General features: G+C 40.2%; 1 protein-coding gene across 4 annotated transcripts in view; it reads right to left on the bottom strand.

Moving 5' to 3' along the window:
• PRKAG2 (protein kinase AMP-activated non-catalytic subunit gamma 2) overlaps positions 1 to 17663 on the bottom strand; it is a 209617-nt gene that overhangs the window by 18636 nt on the left and 173318 nt on the right. For all 4 annotated transcript variants that reach the window (XM_057365396.1, XM_057365399.1, XM_057365397.1 and 1 more), the window contains one exon: positions 9231 to 9340. In XM_057365396.1, coding sequence (XP_057221379.1) covers positions 9231 to 9340 — 110 coding nt within the window. The remainder of the gene's footprint in view (positions 1 to 9230; positions 9341 to 17663) is intronic.

Below are 17663 nucleotides of genomic sequence, written 5' to 3'. Positions count from 1 at the left end.
TCTCTGGAGTGCTGGACTGGCCTGACCTTCACAAACCCATTGTTCAGCAGCCAGAACCCATAGATTGGTGCTGTTCAACACCATGTACAAACACCCTTTAAACAAAGCACTTTTGCTCTAATTAACCATGTCCTAACACACACAATAAACCACTAAAAACGGGGGTTTTCTGCCCAAATTTAGAGGTTGTTCTGACATTTACCCTGACCTTGCACATTTACCACGATCTCAGTCAGCTGCGGCACGACTCACCAGTCTTCCACGGGGATTAAGTTGCATCCCACAGATGCCATTTTCCCCTCTAGACTAAGATGTCTAGACATTCACAATTAGATCAGGAATCCCACTTCGTGTGACTGTCTTCTCCAAGCTTCTGCTCCTTAAGTAGAAGAGTCACATTGTAGCAAAAGAACACAGCAATTAAATCCAAGATATATCCCAGATCACCTCAACAACAGCTGCTATTACACCACAATGAGCACAAAAAGAACAAGCTTTCCTTACTACAGGAACTCATTACACTGTGAAAATGCTGAATAAAAGAACAGACTCATTTAGGTTAGACACAACCTATGGAGGTCCCTGTTTCTGCACACCATTCAAACAYCTCCACTGCAAGTCTGAAGGAGAACAAAGCCTCCTCCAACAGTCGTTACCAAGAAAGTGGGAGACACAGACATAAAAGTCCTGTTTTTCAGGTGGAATAATTGGAAAACCTCTTTCTTTACARTTAGCAGACTCCTAAAATAGGTTGATTACTGGCCAGTGAAACCAGAAACAGTGGCAGAAGACCTCRTCAGGCTGCAGAGTAAGATTTTCCTCACTGACGGGAAACACTARAAGGGACACTCCTTGTTATGATATACCAGCGACTTTACAAGCCCTTGCAGAAATGCTCTCTCCAGTAAACATCTGTGAATGAGGGAACTATTTGAAAGAAAAACTGAGGATGAGCTGGTTTCCAAAAAATTCAGTTTGTTTTACCTAACACTGTGTTATGAAAATTGTAACTATGTCCATAAGAAACCAGTGGTTTCAGGCTTGTCTTCCAGGACTGTCCCATGAGTAAGGAGGGTGACTGCTGGTGTTGGAGTAACTGGCTTCATCTGCCTTGCAAAAAGGTTCATGTCCTTGACAATTGTTGCGAAAAAAGGGCTGTCACAGTTCCCACTGCTAAAGGGTCAGTGTGCAGAGAATCCTACTGAACTGAAAGACACAACTCAACACCATTGTCTCGTGACAAAACTCAAAAGTAGCTGAAGTAAGAAACAAAGCCATGGAACACCTAGAGATATGCCAGTACCAAGAAAGAGGATGATGATGTAAATGACTGATCAGTAGCACAGACAGTGCTAAAAGATCTGCCAGAATTTCTGTGGYGTGGCGCAACTCAAGGGCAGGATGATAAACACGGACCTCTCTTCCCTCATCTTTTACTGTATAAGCCAGCACCAGATATTTGCCTGAAAAGCCCCTAATGTAATCCCAGGAAATGTCTTTTTTATCAGATCAGAATAGAAAGGAAGAAGCTCCTTCTAATTTTAGCACAGAGCTTCCATAAAAGCAGTTTCAGACCCAGCTGAACTCTGACATTTTTACTATCTGATTCCTGATGGATGGATGCTCTAAGGTGATCTAGAACACTCATCATTTTCACTGAGTTGACAAATACCCAGTTTTGTTTTACAATTATTTTTAAGGTCTACAAAACTAGAGAGAACAAACACCTCCAAAAATACAAGTGGATCACAGTATCAAACCCAAATCATTCAGGCAGGCACTGAGAAACAACCACCCTTCCTAGCACAACAAATCACAGTTTGATSTGTAGTTGAAAGGAATTTACAAGAGGAACACATCCAGTCTTAGCTCTTCAGATAAGAACAGCTGAAGAATTAAAGCAGAAGGTTGAACTCCTATATCCATATACTCTCATGCTCTAAGAACCAAACACCGAGGTATCGGTTGTCCCATGTAAAGGAGAAAAGTTTTATATTTTCAAAGGAAAAGAACTTTATCTCTACTTTCACAACATGAGCAAATATGGCAAAATCACTCCAGACACAGTTTCTTCTYACTGTTAAGAGTATGAAGGTGCAAGAAAAAGTTTCTGAGGCCACTCTAATTTAAATAGTTCTTACCAAGTAGGAAGACACAGAGAAGTACGACTGGTCTTTGTCATAACAGGAAAATCATCAGGARTCTGTGCAACCTCTGTACAGCATAAAACCTGGGCAACCCACAATTTATTCCCTTGGTCTAAATGTGTTTATGAGCCAACTGACTCCCAAATGCTTTTGATGTGAGAACATGAGGAATGAGACAACCATTTCTAGACCAACATAAACAAGACTGTGTTTCTTTAAGCAGCATGKCAAGTTCTCTGGCTGCCCAAACCTTGGCACATCTCCAAGAGAGGAAAAGAAAAAACTACTGCAGGTAAAGCTGATGGTCGTGCTGCATAAAACAGGTGTATAATATATCACCCCTGCTACTCCCTCACATCAACAGGATTTCAGGCAATGCTTCATCTGAATGAGGCTGCCACCTGAACAGAGCCCACGAAACATTATTTGAGAACATATTTTAAACATATTACTAAGTTGAAAATACCAACGTTGCCACAGAAAGCTCCTTGGACAGCGCTCCTCTTCCTTCCTGTTGGTATCACCTTCAAAGAACTCATTCCTAAGAGCTAAGTTGGAATCAAGAACTCCTGTATTCATCACCCTGATAATACAAAAGCAGTACAAGATAAATATTCTCCAAATCCACCATGCACTTTCGCCTCAAAGCAATTCACAACGGGAAGCAATTTAACTTTCAATTTTTTTCCTTCAAATAAAGTTGTAATGCCCAATCCAGACATCTTTTTAAGTTACAGAGAACAGTCCTGTAAAGAAGCTATTCTGAAAGGTTAAAAATCTCTTTTGCAGTGCCTATATATAGGTCAGTGTTTCTACATACTGATTTGTCTGGGGAGATTAAACCAGTATGAAGAATACAACCAAACAACTCAGTATGATAACTGCTGCTGATTCCAATTAATTTTCCAATTATTTTCTTCTTTGGTCTATGAATTTGGTAGAAGCATTTCCTCCTCGAGGGACTATGCTATTAAACAAAGAGGCTACTTAAGGACAATGAAGGCTTTTGCCTAGGGTGAGGGGCAAGCAGGTCTTGCACTGTATCACGCAGARTTTCCTCCTTTACCTTAACAAGTAGATTGGAGAAACATTGGACAAACTTGTTAATAACTGGGTAGATATATTTGCTTCAACGCCTGAAAAATCCCAACCAATAAACCTTCACAATCAGGTCTTCCAGCTCAGGTTTATTTTGGAAATCGGATCAAAATTCATTCTTCTCTCACAGGTGATGGAAAGGGAACAYTCCTGGGTAGATAATGCACTTCTTATGGCCGTATCTGAGTAAAATTTATGATTCGATGGTTTAATACCCTTCAGGCCCAAGCCAAAACCCAGATGTAACAGGTAGGGTCTTATCCTCAAGTCAAAAGTATGCAGGTATAGGTTSTAGATTTCTCCCCAGGGAGCAGATRCCATGTCCACATGAAGAATTCTTCCCCACACCATGCCCGTGAAAAGGYCCCAGTCCAGCTGAAGGCACCAAACAAAGACCTGGACTCATGCCCTATTTCAGTATRTCCAAACTGCAGCTTTCTGTAGTTGGATTCCACACCACAATGGGCTAAGAGGGAACATGAGATAAATCTGATGGACAAAGCCAGCGGGATCAGCTGCATGGGGAAGGGAACAGAAATTATTTCACAGATTAAGATCTTACCAMAAAAGTGGTGATGGGGCAGGGAAGGCAAGAAGAATGATACATGACTTCCACTCAGCCAAGCACAAACACCTTACTGACATCCTGTGCAGAAATTTCTGCTGAAGTGACATCTATGATTTCTTCAAGATCAAAAAATGAATGCTTCCTATTGGTTTGAGAGCTGCAGGAATTAAACTCCTATGCACCATGAGAAGCTCTGAAAAAACACAATTCTTCCCATATTATACTACTGATTTCAGCCTGATCTCAATGAAGGGAGCTTTTATGTGGCTGCTCAAATACCTCAGCCCACATGCTGGTTAGGAGCTAAATTAGATGATTCTCTTACGTTCTGTGGGCAGGGTAAGCAAGGAGGGGTATTCACACTCCTCAGAAACGCAGAGAGCAGCAGCTTCATCAAGGAAAAACCTTAAAGTCAACTAAGGAACAGAGAGTCAATCCTTTTGTAAAGCTTTGTGACAGCAGACCCAGAGTCTGCTCRGTGGTTCTGGGAGCAAACAATTCTGGAGCATTATTCCTGGAAGCTTGATTTATCTCATTACTGCGGAGAGAGGCAACACCCCAGTCAAGAAAGACCTGGAGAGAACCAGAATAATAAATCCATTTACTGAACAGAGTCAGCACAAGGTAGAGAAATATAAATCCACTTCCACTCTTCTAATGCTGAATCCATTGCATGCTCTGCAGGAGTTACACAGGGATTTACTGCCAGCTTGTCAAATCACTAAAGACGTTTCCAGAACATTGTTTAAAGTACTTTTTTTAGTTATGTGGTAGAGAATTATCTGAGCTCTTACTAGCATGACAGGTCCTGCCAAAATCCTACACTGGTGATAACAACATCTGGTCCATTAACAACTTAGGTAATTTCATTAAACAGACAGGTTAAATAATTTAACCAAGTCACGCAAAGATTTCTTCAGGATACAGATGGAAATAAAAGGGAAGAGTCTTCAGGATTCTGAAAGTTTATTCTGATGACAGTTTCCACATAAACATGGTTTTTATTARTTTATGAAGAAGTGCTGGGCAAATGCTTTAAAAACAGTTTCAAGGTCATGGTGAGAAAAAGCTACATATGTTGTATTACTAAAACCCAAATTTACTTGTACCAGGTGAGAATATAATTTAGTCAAAGATTAATAGAGGTTTTGACCCAAAGAGAGCTTATSCAAACTCCRTAAGACACAGCCACTATGATTGTTAACAGATCATTCTTGGCCTGCAGACTGCTGCTTGATGCAAAGCAGCGAAGTCCGTGCCTTATACTTACCTTCTACACTCCTCTTCAAGGGTTAATTGCTCTGTGCTAGAAAACAAGCTAATCCTTCTCATCTTTATGTAGTCTGGGCAAAGCCACAACAAATTAATACATTTCTTTCAAGGTCAGACAAAAATCTGGCCTTAAGAAAGCTTTTGGAGTTAAGCTTCAGAGATTGCTGTAAGCTAGGTAAGAGGCATTTTCTTAAAAAATGCTAATACAATTCAGGATTGAGGGGAATGCATTGGTCTCTGAAGAAAACAAGACGCATGGAGTAACAAGGAAAAATGTTAAATCACATTAGATTATGTTAGACAAAGTAATCTGACTGATAGACTGTGAGAAGARTGCTGTATTTTGCTCATCTTTGAATTTAATACAGGAAATATTTTCCATCAAATGGAAAAATCAGATTGCTGTGTCACTGTATGTACCACACCATACTTTATGTATGTACAGGTTAAAACCAACAAAAAGAAAGGAAAGGCAGACCTGGGTGTCCCCTCCTTCCCCCAGATCRTCTGCACACTAAATGCACGAACACTTGTACAGTGCTCAAATGCTGTGCTGAACACACAAGCTGGTGACCAATAAATCTSCATTCAGCTCAGTGATTTCCTCAAGTCTATCCTAAAGATAATCCAGATCCATTTATATTTAGAATGAACAGTAAGGGAATGTTCAAAGTAGCCCTTCAAGATACAGTGTCCTTAACTCCTCCTAGGGGCTGCAAAGAGTTTGTTCTCCCATTGTTTGCMTCTCAGGAGACGTGCAAAAGATGAGGAAGTTTATCCACTGTGAGCTGCACGTTGTTGCAACTTGCCCAATTTCCCCACCATCCACAGAGTCAAATTTCCAGACTTCACAGGAAAGCTCATAACATCTAATTGTCTCYGGACTCCCTCCCTGGTCAGACCAGACTTTATAAAGTTTCTTTAATGCGTGCCAAGCAAAGATAGCATCTTCCCTGGGAAAAGGCAAAGGCTGCAGCTTGTCACAAACAAGGAGCACTCGAGGGTCACAGGCAGGGGAAAGCCACAGCCATGAAGCTCAATATGATTCTATAAATATTTATGAGGAGCAAGTAAGTATTAATAAACTGAAAGGGTGAAAGAACAGTCCACTGTCAGTCTAAATTAAGAAAACTGTGCCAGCCAGCAYTTTCCCAGGCAACATCTGCCACTTCAAGGGTTCAACACAGGGTAGGCACCACTGCAGGCTGGCAGACCAGATGCAGATCCTGTTTTGGGGAAACTACAAGTGAAACCTCACTGAGGCAAACTGAGCCAGGCTAGCTGGCTTCAGGCAGGTAAACAGAGCAGGGCCCAGCACAGTGTATTTATTTAGTGAGGATGCTGTGTGCCAAGGGGCACGCTGTCCTGCTGAAGCACAGTTCTGCACCACAGGAGCTGCTGGCCAGCAGAGGTGCAGGAGACACAGCACAGCCGTCACAGCCACGAGCAGGTGGCAGAGGAAGAACACACGTGTGCTGTGGACACTCAGCCCAGAGCGCTGTGCCAGCACTGGGAGATGCCACACGGCTGGCAGATGCTGGAACCAAGCCCCCCAGGCCTTCTGACTGACACATAAGCAGGACTGAGGAGACTCTCAACCCAAGTGTGCTCTTTATTAGCTGCTATTTCTGCTGTTTAAGCCAATGTAAGGGCACCTGACCATCCCCTCTTAGGGGCACAAGATTCCTTATGAATCTTTACACCAATTCCCTCACAGAAACTGAGACTAAACACTTACTTTTATGCATCTATGCTGCTTCAGTTGTGTGACTGGTGCCACATTATAAAAGGGTAACATCTCCATTTTCCCACAGCTAACAACAGGTTTAGAATACTTTCCACAGAATCTCATGAATAATTTTCCAGGGTAGAAACATGTAATGTGTRCTGTGATCGCTGACCAGCAGAGGGAGACGGGATACTGCAGCCAGACAAAAATCCTAAATCCACAGCCTTTCAAAGGATGCCATGAGAACACCCAGCTCCATTTTTAATTCTTCCTCCATTGATCATTAATAGCTTATATTAACGGAGGCAAAAAGTGTACCCTTATATTGTGCGTTTTAGCTCTATCATTATTAAAAACCCGAATTCAAATCTCTGGAGAACTTTTTCAAGGCACCAAGTCTTTTTKCAGTGGGTGTTTTTAGTTTTGTTTTTAAATTAGGAGAAACACTGATGGGGGTAGGAACGAAACAGACCCAGGAAACACYAATATCCATTTGAGAGGATTCATGAGCAATGAATGTTTCAGAGCTGTGAACTGTGTTTTCAACATAAGAACTGATACAACGTATTGAAGTAGTGGACAATAAGTAATTTATATACTAAAAATTAAAACACATAGAACAGTTTTGAAGTTTTTATTTGACCACCTTTACTGGGTTGATTCTCCACCATGTACTTATTCTGCTGTTTTAAGGAAAAAAATAAAGCTCTTCTGTTTTTATATTCCAGACACGTTTGTGCACCAGCCTCGTGGATCAAACTGAATGATCGTAATGTGTTTTGAAGACACTGATGGTGGCACATTTAACACATGGTGCCAGATGAAGAACTAAAGGGAAATACTGAACAGAAGTATTTAAAAGCCCTCCTAGCAGCCTAGGCCAGGTAAGCATTCAGATCTACCTGTTCAGTGTTTTCATAAATAATTGTTTGAAAACCTGCTAAGTTGGAAGACAGTGCCCTGCTGGAAGAGAACTGCTGCTTTGCAATATTATGACTTTATAAATTAAAAGTAATGCAACAGGGATTAAATGGTGAAAAGTCAAAAAATTGCAATTTAGAGGGAAAAAAAAGCTCACCACTAATACAAACTCAAGATTTGGTCTATATTTACTGTATACTAGAGTGTGAATGAACAACTCCAGACYTCCCCTCACCGGTTTTCAAATACCTGGAGAAGCAGGCAGAGAACTTGACTCCATGATCACAGACCAAGGCATTCCTTGTTCCCCTCTAGCAGTAATCCATGACTATCATTAGTGATGCCAAACAAGACAGGGATTTTGGTCAAGTGCCAGTGGAAGTTTTTCCATTACTATTAAATTATCTGTTATCCTTTAGAATGAAAACTCACAAGGCTCATTCACTCACACTCCGTTGACAGTGAACACCACCATCCTAAATCTGACTTTTCAGGTTGAAGAGGTTTGAACTTTTTACTCAAGGGCTGACAGTCATCCTCTCAGGCAGAAGAAAGGAAACACTGCACAACTTTCTCCTCTCTAAGCTGGCAGAGAAGTCAATGTAGATTTTCTACCTTTCARATCGGAGGAGCACTCAATCCAGCATTATATACAATTATCTATATAAAAGAGGGCTCTGTGAATATTTTGGGAATGAGTATCTGTTACATGGTTGCCTCTGACTATGGAAAGCTGAGGTCTGAGTAGTACATTCCAGACCAAAATTACTTAATGGGCTTAGTTAAGCCACAATTGGAGCATCTTTACCAGGAAAAACACACTGAAACAGCAAAATCCTAAGCAAGCAAAAAAAATATCAAWTGCAAAATCCAGGAAACAAAGAAAGCCACAGCCTTCTACCACACTGCAGAACAGATTAGTCTGTTTCTATAGCAGGCAGCTAATGCCTTCTTTTGGCAAACAAACTCTTCAGACAGAGCCAAGAGTCTAGCAGATGATTTACTGATTAAATGCAAAATGAGAAACTGAAAACAAAAATTTTCTGGAGAATGTAATAATTTGCATAATTAAGCCATTCATTTGAGTCTCAAATTGTCTTATCAGTATAGCAGGATCAGGCTCCTAACACCTGGGTACTCTTTAGCTGTTGCACAAGGATCTTACATCACATGTCTTCATGCAGATTCAGGTAGCCATTAAGAAGCCAATATTAGTTTGGGCTCATCTGGAATTTTTTTTAAGATAGAGATTCCACCTGCAAACCAAATTACACCTTATCTTTCTACTCTGCTAGGAAGTCTTTTTTGAACTCCTCCTCCAGCATTACATGAAAGACACATTTAAAACAATATAATTTTGTACAGTCAAAGCATAGCACTACAGGAGTCCTTCTTTTCAAGAGATCAAATTTCATTTAACACTCAGGAAACACTCATTTAAAAAAAAAACAAAAAAGAACTGCAAGCAAAGGCAGACTGAAAGGAGAATACTCACTTGTAGCGTAGTGTCGAAAACAACAAGCTTAGAGCTTGTTGGAACAATGTCATAACACTTGTGTGACCTCATGAATCGCACATAAATGTCACTTTCCGATTCTTCAAGTGCTGCAAGTAAAAACATTATGTTGTTTTATTTAAGTAACCTCAAAAAAAAAAGTAGTAAGAAACATGCCAAATCAACTGAACACCACTGCAGGAGGACAACCCTAAAGCAAAACTCAAATTCACACTTCCAGATATGGACAGACAGTCACAGGTTTGCACACTGCATTTCAGACTCATCTTTCCTTTCAGATTAAAGAGAGCAAAGACAAAATGCATTGTTCTTCTTTGATGAGAAAGGACTTCCGTGCTGAAGAGTTACATTTAAAAAAAAATCTTTTTTTTTTTTCCACAACAGCAACCTACTGGAATATGCATCTGAACTCTAGTTATGTACAGAGGAAAACAGTTTGAAACTAAAGTAGAGTCAGGCTTGACTAATGCAAGCTCCTTAAATTAGTATTTCTTGAATCTTACCTCTGCCCATTCCACTTTTCACTTAGTAATTTTCTATTTTCTAAAGAGACAGTARGCAAGTTCTGTAGTCAGCTCCATTCTGTTCAAGCTTCACAGAGCATCATAAAACCAACACTTTATTTACAAAAACAGGATCCACATGGCTGGCAGGGTTTTAAGATGGCATGTCTGTAGAAAGGACATGCAATCCAGTCCACTTTACTTCAAATCTCCTTTGCATTAACCAGAGTTCAGGTGCATGTATATATAACCCCCAGATCTCCTCAGGTACATTTTTTTTTAACAGTTTGCCCCTCCATTCTTTGCAGCAGGTATCTAGAACACGGTCAAGGATAATCCCTCCATCAGAGATGTACCCTTTAGACCCTGTAATAATTCTGCAGAAACTTGGTTATATATTAAAATTCYGAAGAGCAGAATAATTAAGACAACAAATAAAAAAAAAACCCTGAAATACCTACTGACCATTACAGAACTTCATATTAGGGAGTTAAAAACTCAAAATTCTCATTTGCTAGACTTGCTCAAAATCAGTTTCCTTGCTCTGGACAAATTATTTGTTATTTCCATCTAATGGCTCAGAACAGTCATTTTAGTCCAATTTTACAGAAGTCAAAGTTGGATCTCCTCTGCAAGTGGCTGCTCCAGGATCCAGATTCTTCTATACAGTAAGCAAGTCCTTCATCTCCTACTCCCATGACTCTTAAAATAAATWAATAAATAAATCCTGTTTCCCCACTGAATCATAAGCAATATGAAATAGAAGTTCCATAGGAATACAGAAGAGTGTCCAATGTGCAGGAAGTAGAAGATAAGATTTGTTGGATTTATGTTCCTACAGAAGTCAGGACTAGAGGTTGAACGAGCAGGAACTCAGAAAAATYGTAAGAGATTAGCAAATCATGTGAGGAAACTGAGAGGGAAAGGACCAGGCAGACAGACTTGGRCAACACTGGTAGGAAGCCACCTTCATGAGGTGATCCCAAAGGGGAACTACTTGCTCATCCAGGGCATGTAGTTTGGGACAGAGAAATCTTTATCTAACACGATAATACACTAATACCGATGATCCTCTGACTTCTGCAATACCACAAACAGCTACTGTCTGTGTGAAATTAATTTAATGATCCTGCAATGGAGCTGTCAGCGATTTTTGTTGTTAGCTTTGGTTGGTTTTTTCAGACATACAAACTAGGAGCAGGGAGGAGATGAGATGCTAAGCAACCAAAACAGTATTATAAGAACATGTCAATGACCAGTCAGCCTAGTCTTTAGAAAGTTATGGTTGCTTCTACAACCCTAAGTGCAGTCCCTCTATGCAGTATCAGGCTCCTTATTTACTTTAATCTCAAGTTCGTAAACAATTAAAAAACTACAGGTAGAAACAAGYATAGGAACACATCAAATTCCACCAGAACAGTGGAATCACCATCCCTGGACATATTCTGGGTGTGGCATCTGGGGACRTGGTGTTAACAGTTGGACTTGATGACCTTAGAAGTCATTTCCAAGCTAAATTATTCAATGATTTTACAAACCACAAAGCAACCAGCTGAAAAAAAATGAACACTCTTAGAGCACATCATGGCTCCACAGAGTCTTGCCAACTCACCAACAATTTTGAAATACATCAGAATAACAAGCACAGTAACTGTGAGCCAGAACAATTCAATCAGGAGGCTGTTCACAGCAGCCACAGCCAGAACTCTGACCAGCACAGTGAAGGTGTGCCCAAAACCCCTCCTCTCYCTCACCACCCATTCCCACACAATTTAAACTGGACCTCAACAATCCCCACCCAGATGTACAGGACTGGTTAAGTGTTATCTCACCCTGTGCTGTCTTCCAGCTCAGAGGAGACACCACAAAGAGACTGCTTCCCTTTAATTTTAACTGGAATGATACAATTAAAAATACTCAGAAGCATGAGATAACCATCTGTGAGCACTGTTAACACCCCTGTAAATAGCTAGGAMACTCTAGCAGGATCTGGACAAGGATCCAATTGTCCAGCTGGAACTGAGGTTTATTTCTACAGAAGATCCTTATACTACAAATAAGAACAATGCACCCCTTTATTAGTTACTAACTAAACCACCAAACCATAAGCAGCACTGATTTAACTCTCATGTCCAACACAACTCCATTAAGTGTTGGAAAGAGTATTTGAGACCTTCTAAAACCTTCAGCTAGCTGGGAATCCAGGACAGTTGCTGCAGCCCAATTCTTTGTGCAGATATTGTATATGATTTATATATTACATATTTACACAGTTGTTTAATGGAGAAAAAGGTCTCCCAAACCAAACGCTCAGCACATCTCAGGGATGCACTCACATCCATCTTTCCTGCACAGCACAACTGCACAGGGCATACATAAAATACTGTTTCTCTCCCTTTCCAGAGGACAAGTTTGCTGTTTTGGGTTGTATCCAACCACTGTTGTGCTGCAAACATAAATAATCCAATACGAACACCCTCATCTCCATGAGGAGATTTCTACTTTTTTACCTGCTTGGTTTCTTGCACCAGTCTTGTTTGTTTTCCCAATAAATACTCATCACTTCTGGCTACTGTTTTGCTTCTGCAGTTTTACCCAGTACCTGCAAASCAGCACCTCCTTGGGACGGACACGGACAGATCCCTTGGGCACAGCCTCCCTCARTCTCTGCACATCATATCTGATCTGCACCTGAGATCACCAGCCCAACATGCAGGAGACAGAACTGCCTCCAGCCAAACCCCAGCTCTCTACAGCTCATGATCTGGAAATCAGCTGGCTCACAGAGCAGATTCCCAGCAGAAGGCATCTGAATCTAGAGCAGGATCGGGGAGGAGAAGAATCCACTAATAAGTAGTTGAATGTGTATTTCCATGGGGGTGCTCACTCATGAAAGCTTATCTCTTGAGATTCATCTGAAAGCTATTTTGCAAATGGGCATTTCCCATGTGCACCCCCACTCCCCAAGCCATAGGTGAAGGCAAAAATATACAAATTCCCAGTGCTGTTTTTTGCAATTTTTAATAGAGCAGAAAGAGAAGTCACCCAGAAGTTACAAGATTTTGACAATTTAACACCTGAAGTTGAGCACCTTGTCATACAGGCTTTTACAGAGTAAATTCTCTGCACTGGCATTTTATTTATTCCTACTGTTACAAATCCTTTAAAAAGTAGAAAATCAATCYATTGGTATTTCTACCACTCTGTTCCCCAATCTTGTTCACTAAAATGATTTTCACTCCCTTCCTCTCTCCCACCCTTCACTATAACATGAGACATGCTGCTGTTTTCTTATTTCAGCCAGTAAATATTATTTACAAGAGCATCATAGCTCCTTTTTTTTTTTACAGATTAATTATTCAGCAATACTGACTCAGAGATTGCAGTGGGACTTGGTACTAAGTATAATTGTCTATTCAGAGAGCTCTAAGGTAGAACTACCATCTGAATACTCATGAATGACACAGAAACTTCTGCAGCATTGCTGAAGACATTTCCTCAGAGATCCACTAAACGGATGCCTTCAGTTCCACTCATACCTTTGACACCTCATAGGGGCTTTCCTACTGTAGCTTTCCTCTTGGAATTTCAAGGCTTACAGAAGAAAAAAARRARRRGSMAAAAAAAAAGTGCCTGCAGCTGGAGGACAGGAATATAATGTCAACACTTATGGAAAAGCTTCCAAATACTGCAACRTAAGATACTACTTTAAGTTCCTCAGGAGTGTCTACTGTAACCCACAGGCTGCATTTCTGTGCTGCATTCTTACTGGGCTGGCCCAGCAAGATCCTGGAMCACACGTGCTTCCTAATTTCAACAATACAACATCATGACCTTTCCTATTATATTTTAAGTTACAGCTGTATTATGCTCCTGGTATCCARTCACATTTCAAGTTCAGTCATTGGTTCCAGGAGCATTAGAAAGGATGACAGAGTTCCACAGAGGCTGTTTTATCTCACCTCCTTCAAAGTGTTAATTCCACCACAACCATGCCACAACAGCTTTCTGTCCTCATGGTYAAATTGAGGGCTGGGACCTCTAGCAATTCTCAAACATTTTGTGAAGAACACAAATTTATGAACCTAAACCTTCTAACTAACCTAAACAACGGTTTGTATAACTGATGTCTCTAAGTTTCCTATGAAATTAGCTGCTGAGTTTTAAAGGTCATCTAAAAAGTAGGGAAAAAACAGCAGAGAGCAGTATGCAAAAAAATCACTCCGCTAACTGCCTAGCCTGGTGAACAGCTTGGAGTAAGACAGAAACCGCAAATGTACACAGTAATTACACCATTCTCCCAGATTTTTTAATAAGAATCAGTATGGAGACTGTGCAATTTAAAAAGGTTAAAATTTTCTTACAACAGCAGCAGCTGAGCTAAGCGCTCCCAGCTCCAAGTATTACTGTTCACCTTGACTATTATTGGCATAATCATTTCCACTCGGCCAAATACAATGAATAAAAGGAAATGGGGAAGTAGAAATGTAGTTTTGTAATGTTCTCACTTGTATTAAACAACCTAGTTAAAGGAAAATCCATTTTATTTCCTGTTACTGCACACATACATATCTGCAGGTTACTCCAAGCCATACTTCTATTTTAGAAGTTACATGATATGTTGAATATCACATTGCAGATGCCAGAGAATTAAAATACTACAGACCAAAGACATTTTCATCACAATGTTTACTATCAAAGTGATCCAACAGTAATACATTAAGTCAAATTTATTGGTGCAATTATACTGGTTACCTTTATTAAAAGGTGTTATACCAAAGTACTCTATATTATTCTCTCATATATATACATAAATACATACACACATATTTTTATGTACATATTTATGTATCTCTTGCTTCTCCTACAAAGGACAAGGACAGCATCCACAGCTAAGATCAGTTTAGCTGTGCCAGATSCTGCCAGAAGACACCAGGGTGAGCAATCAATTCAACAGGCCAGGACAAGTGACCCTCTCTCTCTCCTGTTACAGACAACCCTTGGCAGAGAATACAACAGGTAAAAGACATCATTAACCTTGTAAACTGTTCTTCTGACTGCGGTTTTATCTGAAAGCTGTCACCAAAACTGGCTATAAAGCTTCTAATTACTCCTGGTCTGAATTTACTGAAGGAGCTCCTTAATATCCTTGATAACCTCCCACACAGTTTTCACAGTGCTGGAGATTGTAGGAGTTCTAGTATAAGTCGCTAACACAACATAGATCTGGAAAAAAACATCCACAGTGGATACAGTTCATCTACTCCAAGAGCAACAGAGACACCACTTAGAAAGAACCATAAACTATTCTCACCAAAGGCCCTGAAACACAGCTTTTAAGGAAGATGGAAGCATCTGAATGAAGGAGGGCTTCAAGAATAATATTCTGGGAATCAAATGTCCGAGTGRCATTTTACTAGCATTCCTCAGAAAAGGAACAGATTCTGCAGAGGAATCCARTACTCCCTTGCTGTGATCATGGGCAAGAGCTTTACTTCAACCTACCTCCTGTAAGACATATATGGCTCATTTGGTAGGTTTTTAGGTAGGTTTGAATGATGTAAAAATTAAAATGTACATGGTATATCCTGTGAAAAGCAGGAAACTGAGGAACTGTCRGAGAAAAACAAGAAACTGCAATTTTGTCACAGAATAATGCAGAAGGGGGCATGACTGCTCAGTCTGCTGAGCTGTCTGCTAAAGAGCCAAGAACACTGGAAACAGTGGACAAGAAACCAGACACCAGAAGCTGAATCAATGTCTGACTTGGTAGGAAGGCAATACTAACATAGCTTAAGAAGGGCAAGCACAGGAGGAAAGAAGCAATGCTGTACTGTATCACTTGATTTCTGTTTATTCATTAGGATTATTATCTCAGAAAAAGAAAGACCAGCACCAAAATAACCACCCATGTAATCAGCCACAGGGTAAGACCAAGTGGTAAAAGAAGATTGAAAAAGCAGCAAGAGATGGTMACAAGGATAGCAGCTCTATGTGGCAGGAGATAAATCACAAAACCAGAGAACATCCTGAGCTGGAACAGACCCACAACATCAGAGTCTAACTCCTGGCTCAGCACAGGACAACCCTAAAAGTTTTAGAACAGGCTTAACAAAAYTTTGTTGCAGAGATGGCAACCAAGACCAGCAATGGACTACTTCCAATTACACAGGGGAAAAAACGAACAGGTTTACAATCCAATATATAGGAAATAATATGATRACGATGATGACTCCATCACAAGCTGAAAGGATTTGAATGCAAGGAACAGGAAGAGAGGATGTAGAGACAGAAACAAGACTTTACTTTTCTGAGAGCTGCAAAGAACTTTAAAATATCCTGGAAGACCACACATTGAAGTTACACAGCAGCATTATTCATGCAGCCACGGGCTACACGATATGGATGTTGCAGATTGAACATTTCCCACCCAGACCTAAAGGAATGCATGAGCTGGCAGATAAAGGAAGACTACAAGTTTATAGATGTAAGAAACTCTGATACAAAGAAGTGATAGGAAATGTATCTAGAGATCGGTATCAGGAGCTTCTTCAGTGTTCCAAGTTTAATTCAGTTACACATTACAGCATGGATATGTGATGTGACAGAGGAAAAGGACATCAAAAAGAAGTGTGAGCACACAGGAACAACAACACAGTGAGCTCTGCCTTGCCAACTGCACTTCATCTTACAAAGAGGAAGAGAGTCTAGAGGCACACAAAGTAAGAGGAGAGAACAGGTATGTGAACAGAAAAATAACAGTGAATAGAGAAGTAAATGCAYTGTCTCGTTGCTCAGGTCTTCAGAAAAAAAGGTCAATCCTCCTAACAACAGTAACAAGCTAAAAGAAATCATAATATCTTTAAGAACTAGATTCAGAATTGCTTAAGACATTTTCAAGCATAACCTTCAGTTTTGCGTGCATCCACTTTTTTTTTTTGCACACATTTTAGTGTTTTCTGCATTCCAGAGTTTGTGCAACTGCTCAGTCACTTTAGATCACCAAGGTAATTGARATGTTTTCTCCCCGTCACAAGGTGTTGCTTCACGCAGAGACAGCAGGTTATTACATTTGTAAACAGGAGTCACCCTCGCGAAAAGCAACTCTTCCTGAACTCGGCAAGTTCATGAAGGAGAACATAGAGCACCAGTCCAAACGAAAGCCAAACAAATTCAAAAGCAGTAAGAATTCCTAGGAGTGTATTGAAGCAAGTTATTAAAACCAACGTATTTGTAATCACCTACAAAGGCAGCTCATCAAAAGCAAAGAAGAAAGTCAACACGACTGTGTCAGGAACAGTTCAGATTGATCCATTTTTACTCAGAATGATCAACTGGATGAAAAGGAGGGTAGATACAAAATAAAAATAGTAATAGTAAAAAAATCACAGTATGCTTGAGACAGTAATTTCAAAGTAAGCATAAATATTGCTGCATGAGGAAAAGACAGAGTAGAATCACCACATGGTAGCTCCCTAACAAGCAATTCCAGCTGCAGCAAAACAAGTAATGCGTCTTTTTTTCAGTGGGTTTGCACAGTGGATGACAATCTGTGTTTTTAACAAGACATGGACTCCAAACTTCTCCAAGCTGGAATATTTGCAAGGCACACCTTACTCAAACCAGATAGTACAGAATGGCAAGCAAGCTCATAGTGTAGGACTTTATAAATCACTCTGGACATGTTTGCACAAGCAGTTTGATACTTCCCATTACAAGAGAGTACCAGAGGATCAGGGCTTCATTTTATTCAACATTCTGTTTAGTAATCTTCAAAACAGGAACAGAACATGCTTCAAACAGCTTGCAGTAAGAGTTAGAGTTAGAAACGATTGCAAGACTTAAAACCTCATTGTATCTTCAAACTGAATTTATAAGTGGCTTGGAGTTAATACAATTTTTCAGAAAA

This window comes from Malurus melanocephalus, unplaced genomic scaffold, assembly GCF_030028575.1.
Source record: "Malurus melanocephalus ecotype Western Australia unplaced genomic scaffold, MMel_1.1 scaffold_52, whole genome shotgun sequence".
NCBI classification, from domain to species: Eukaryota; Metazoa; Chordata; class Aves; order Passeriformes; family Maluridae; genus Malurus; species Malurus melanocephalus.
This window is presented reverse-complemented; position numbering and strand designations above follow the sequence as displayed.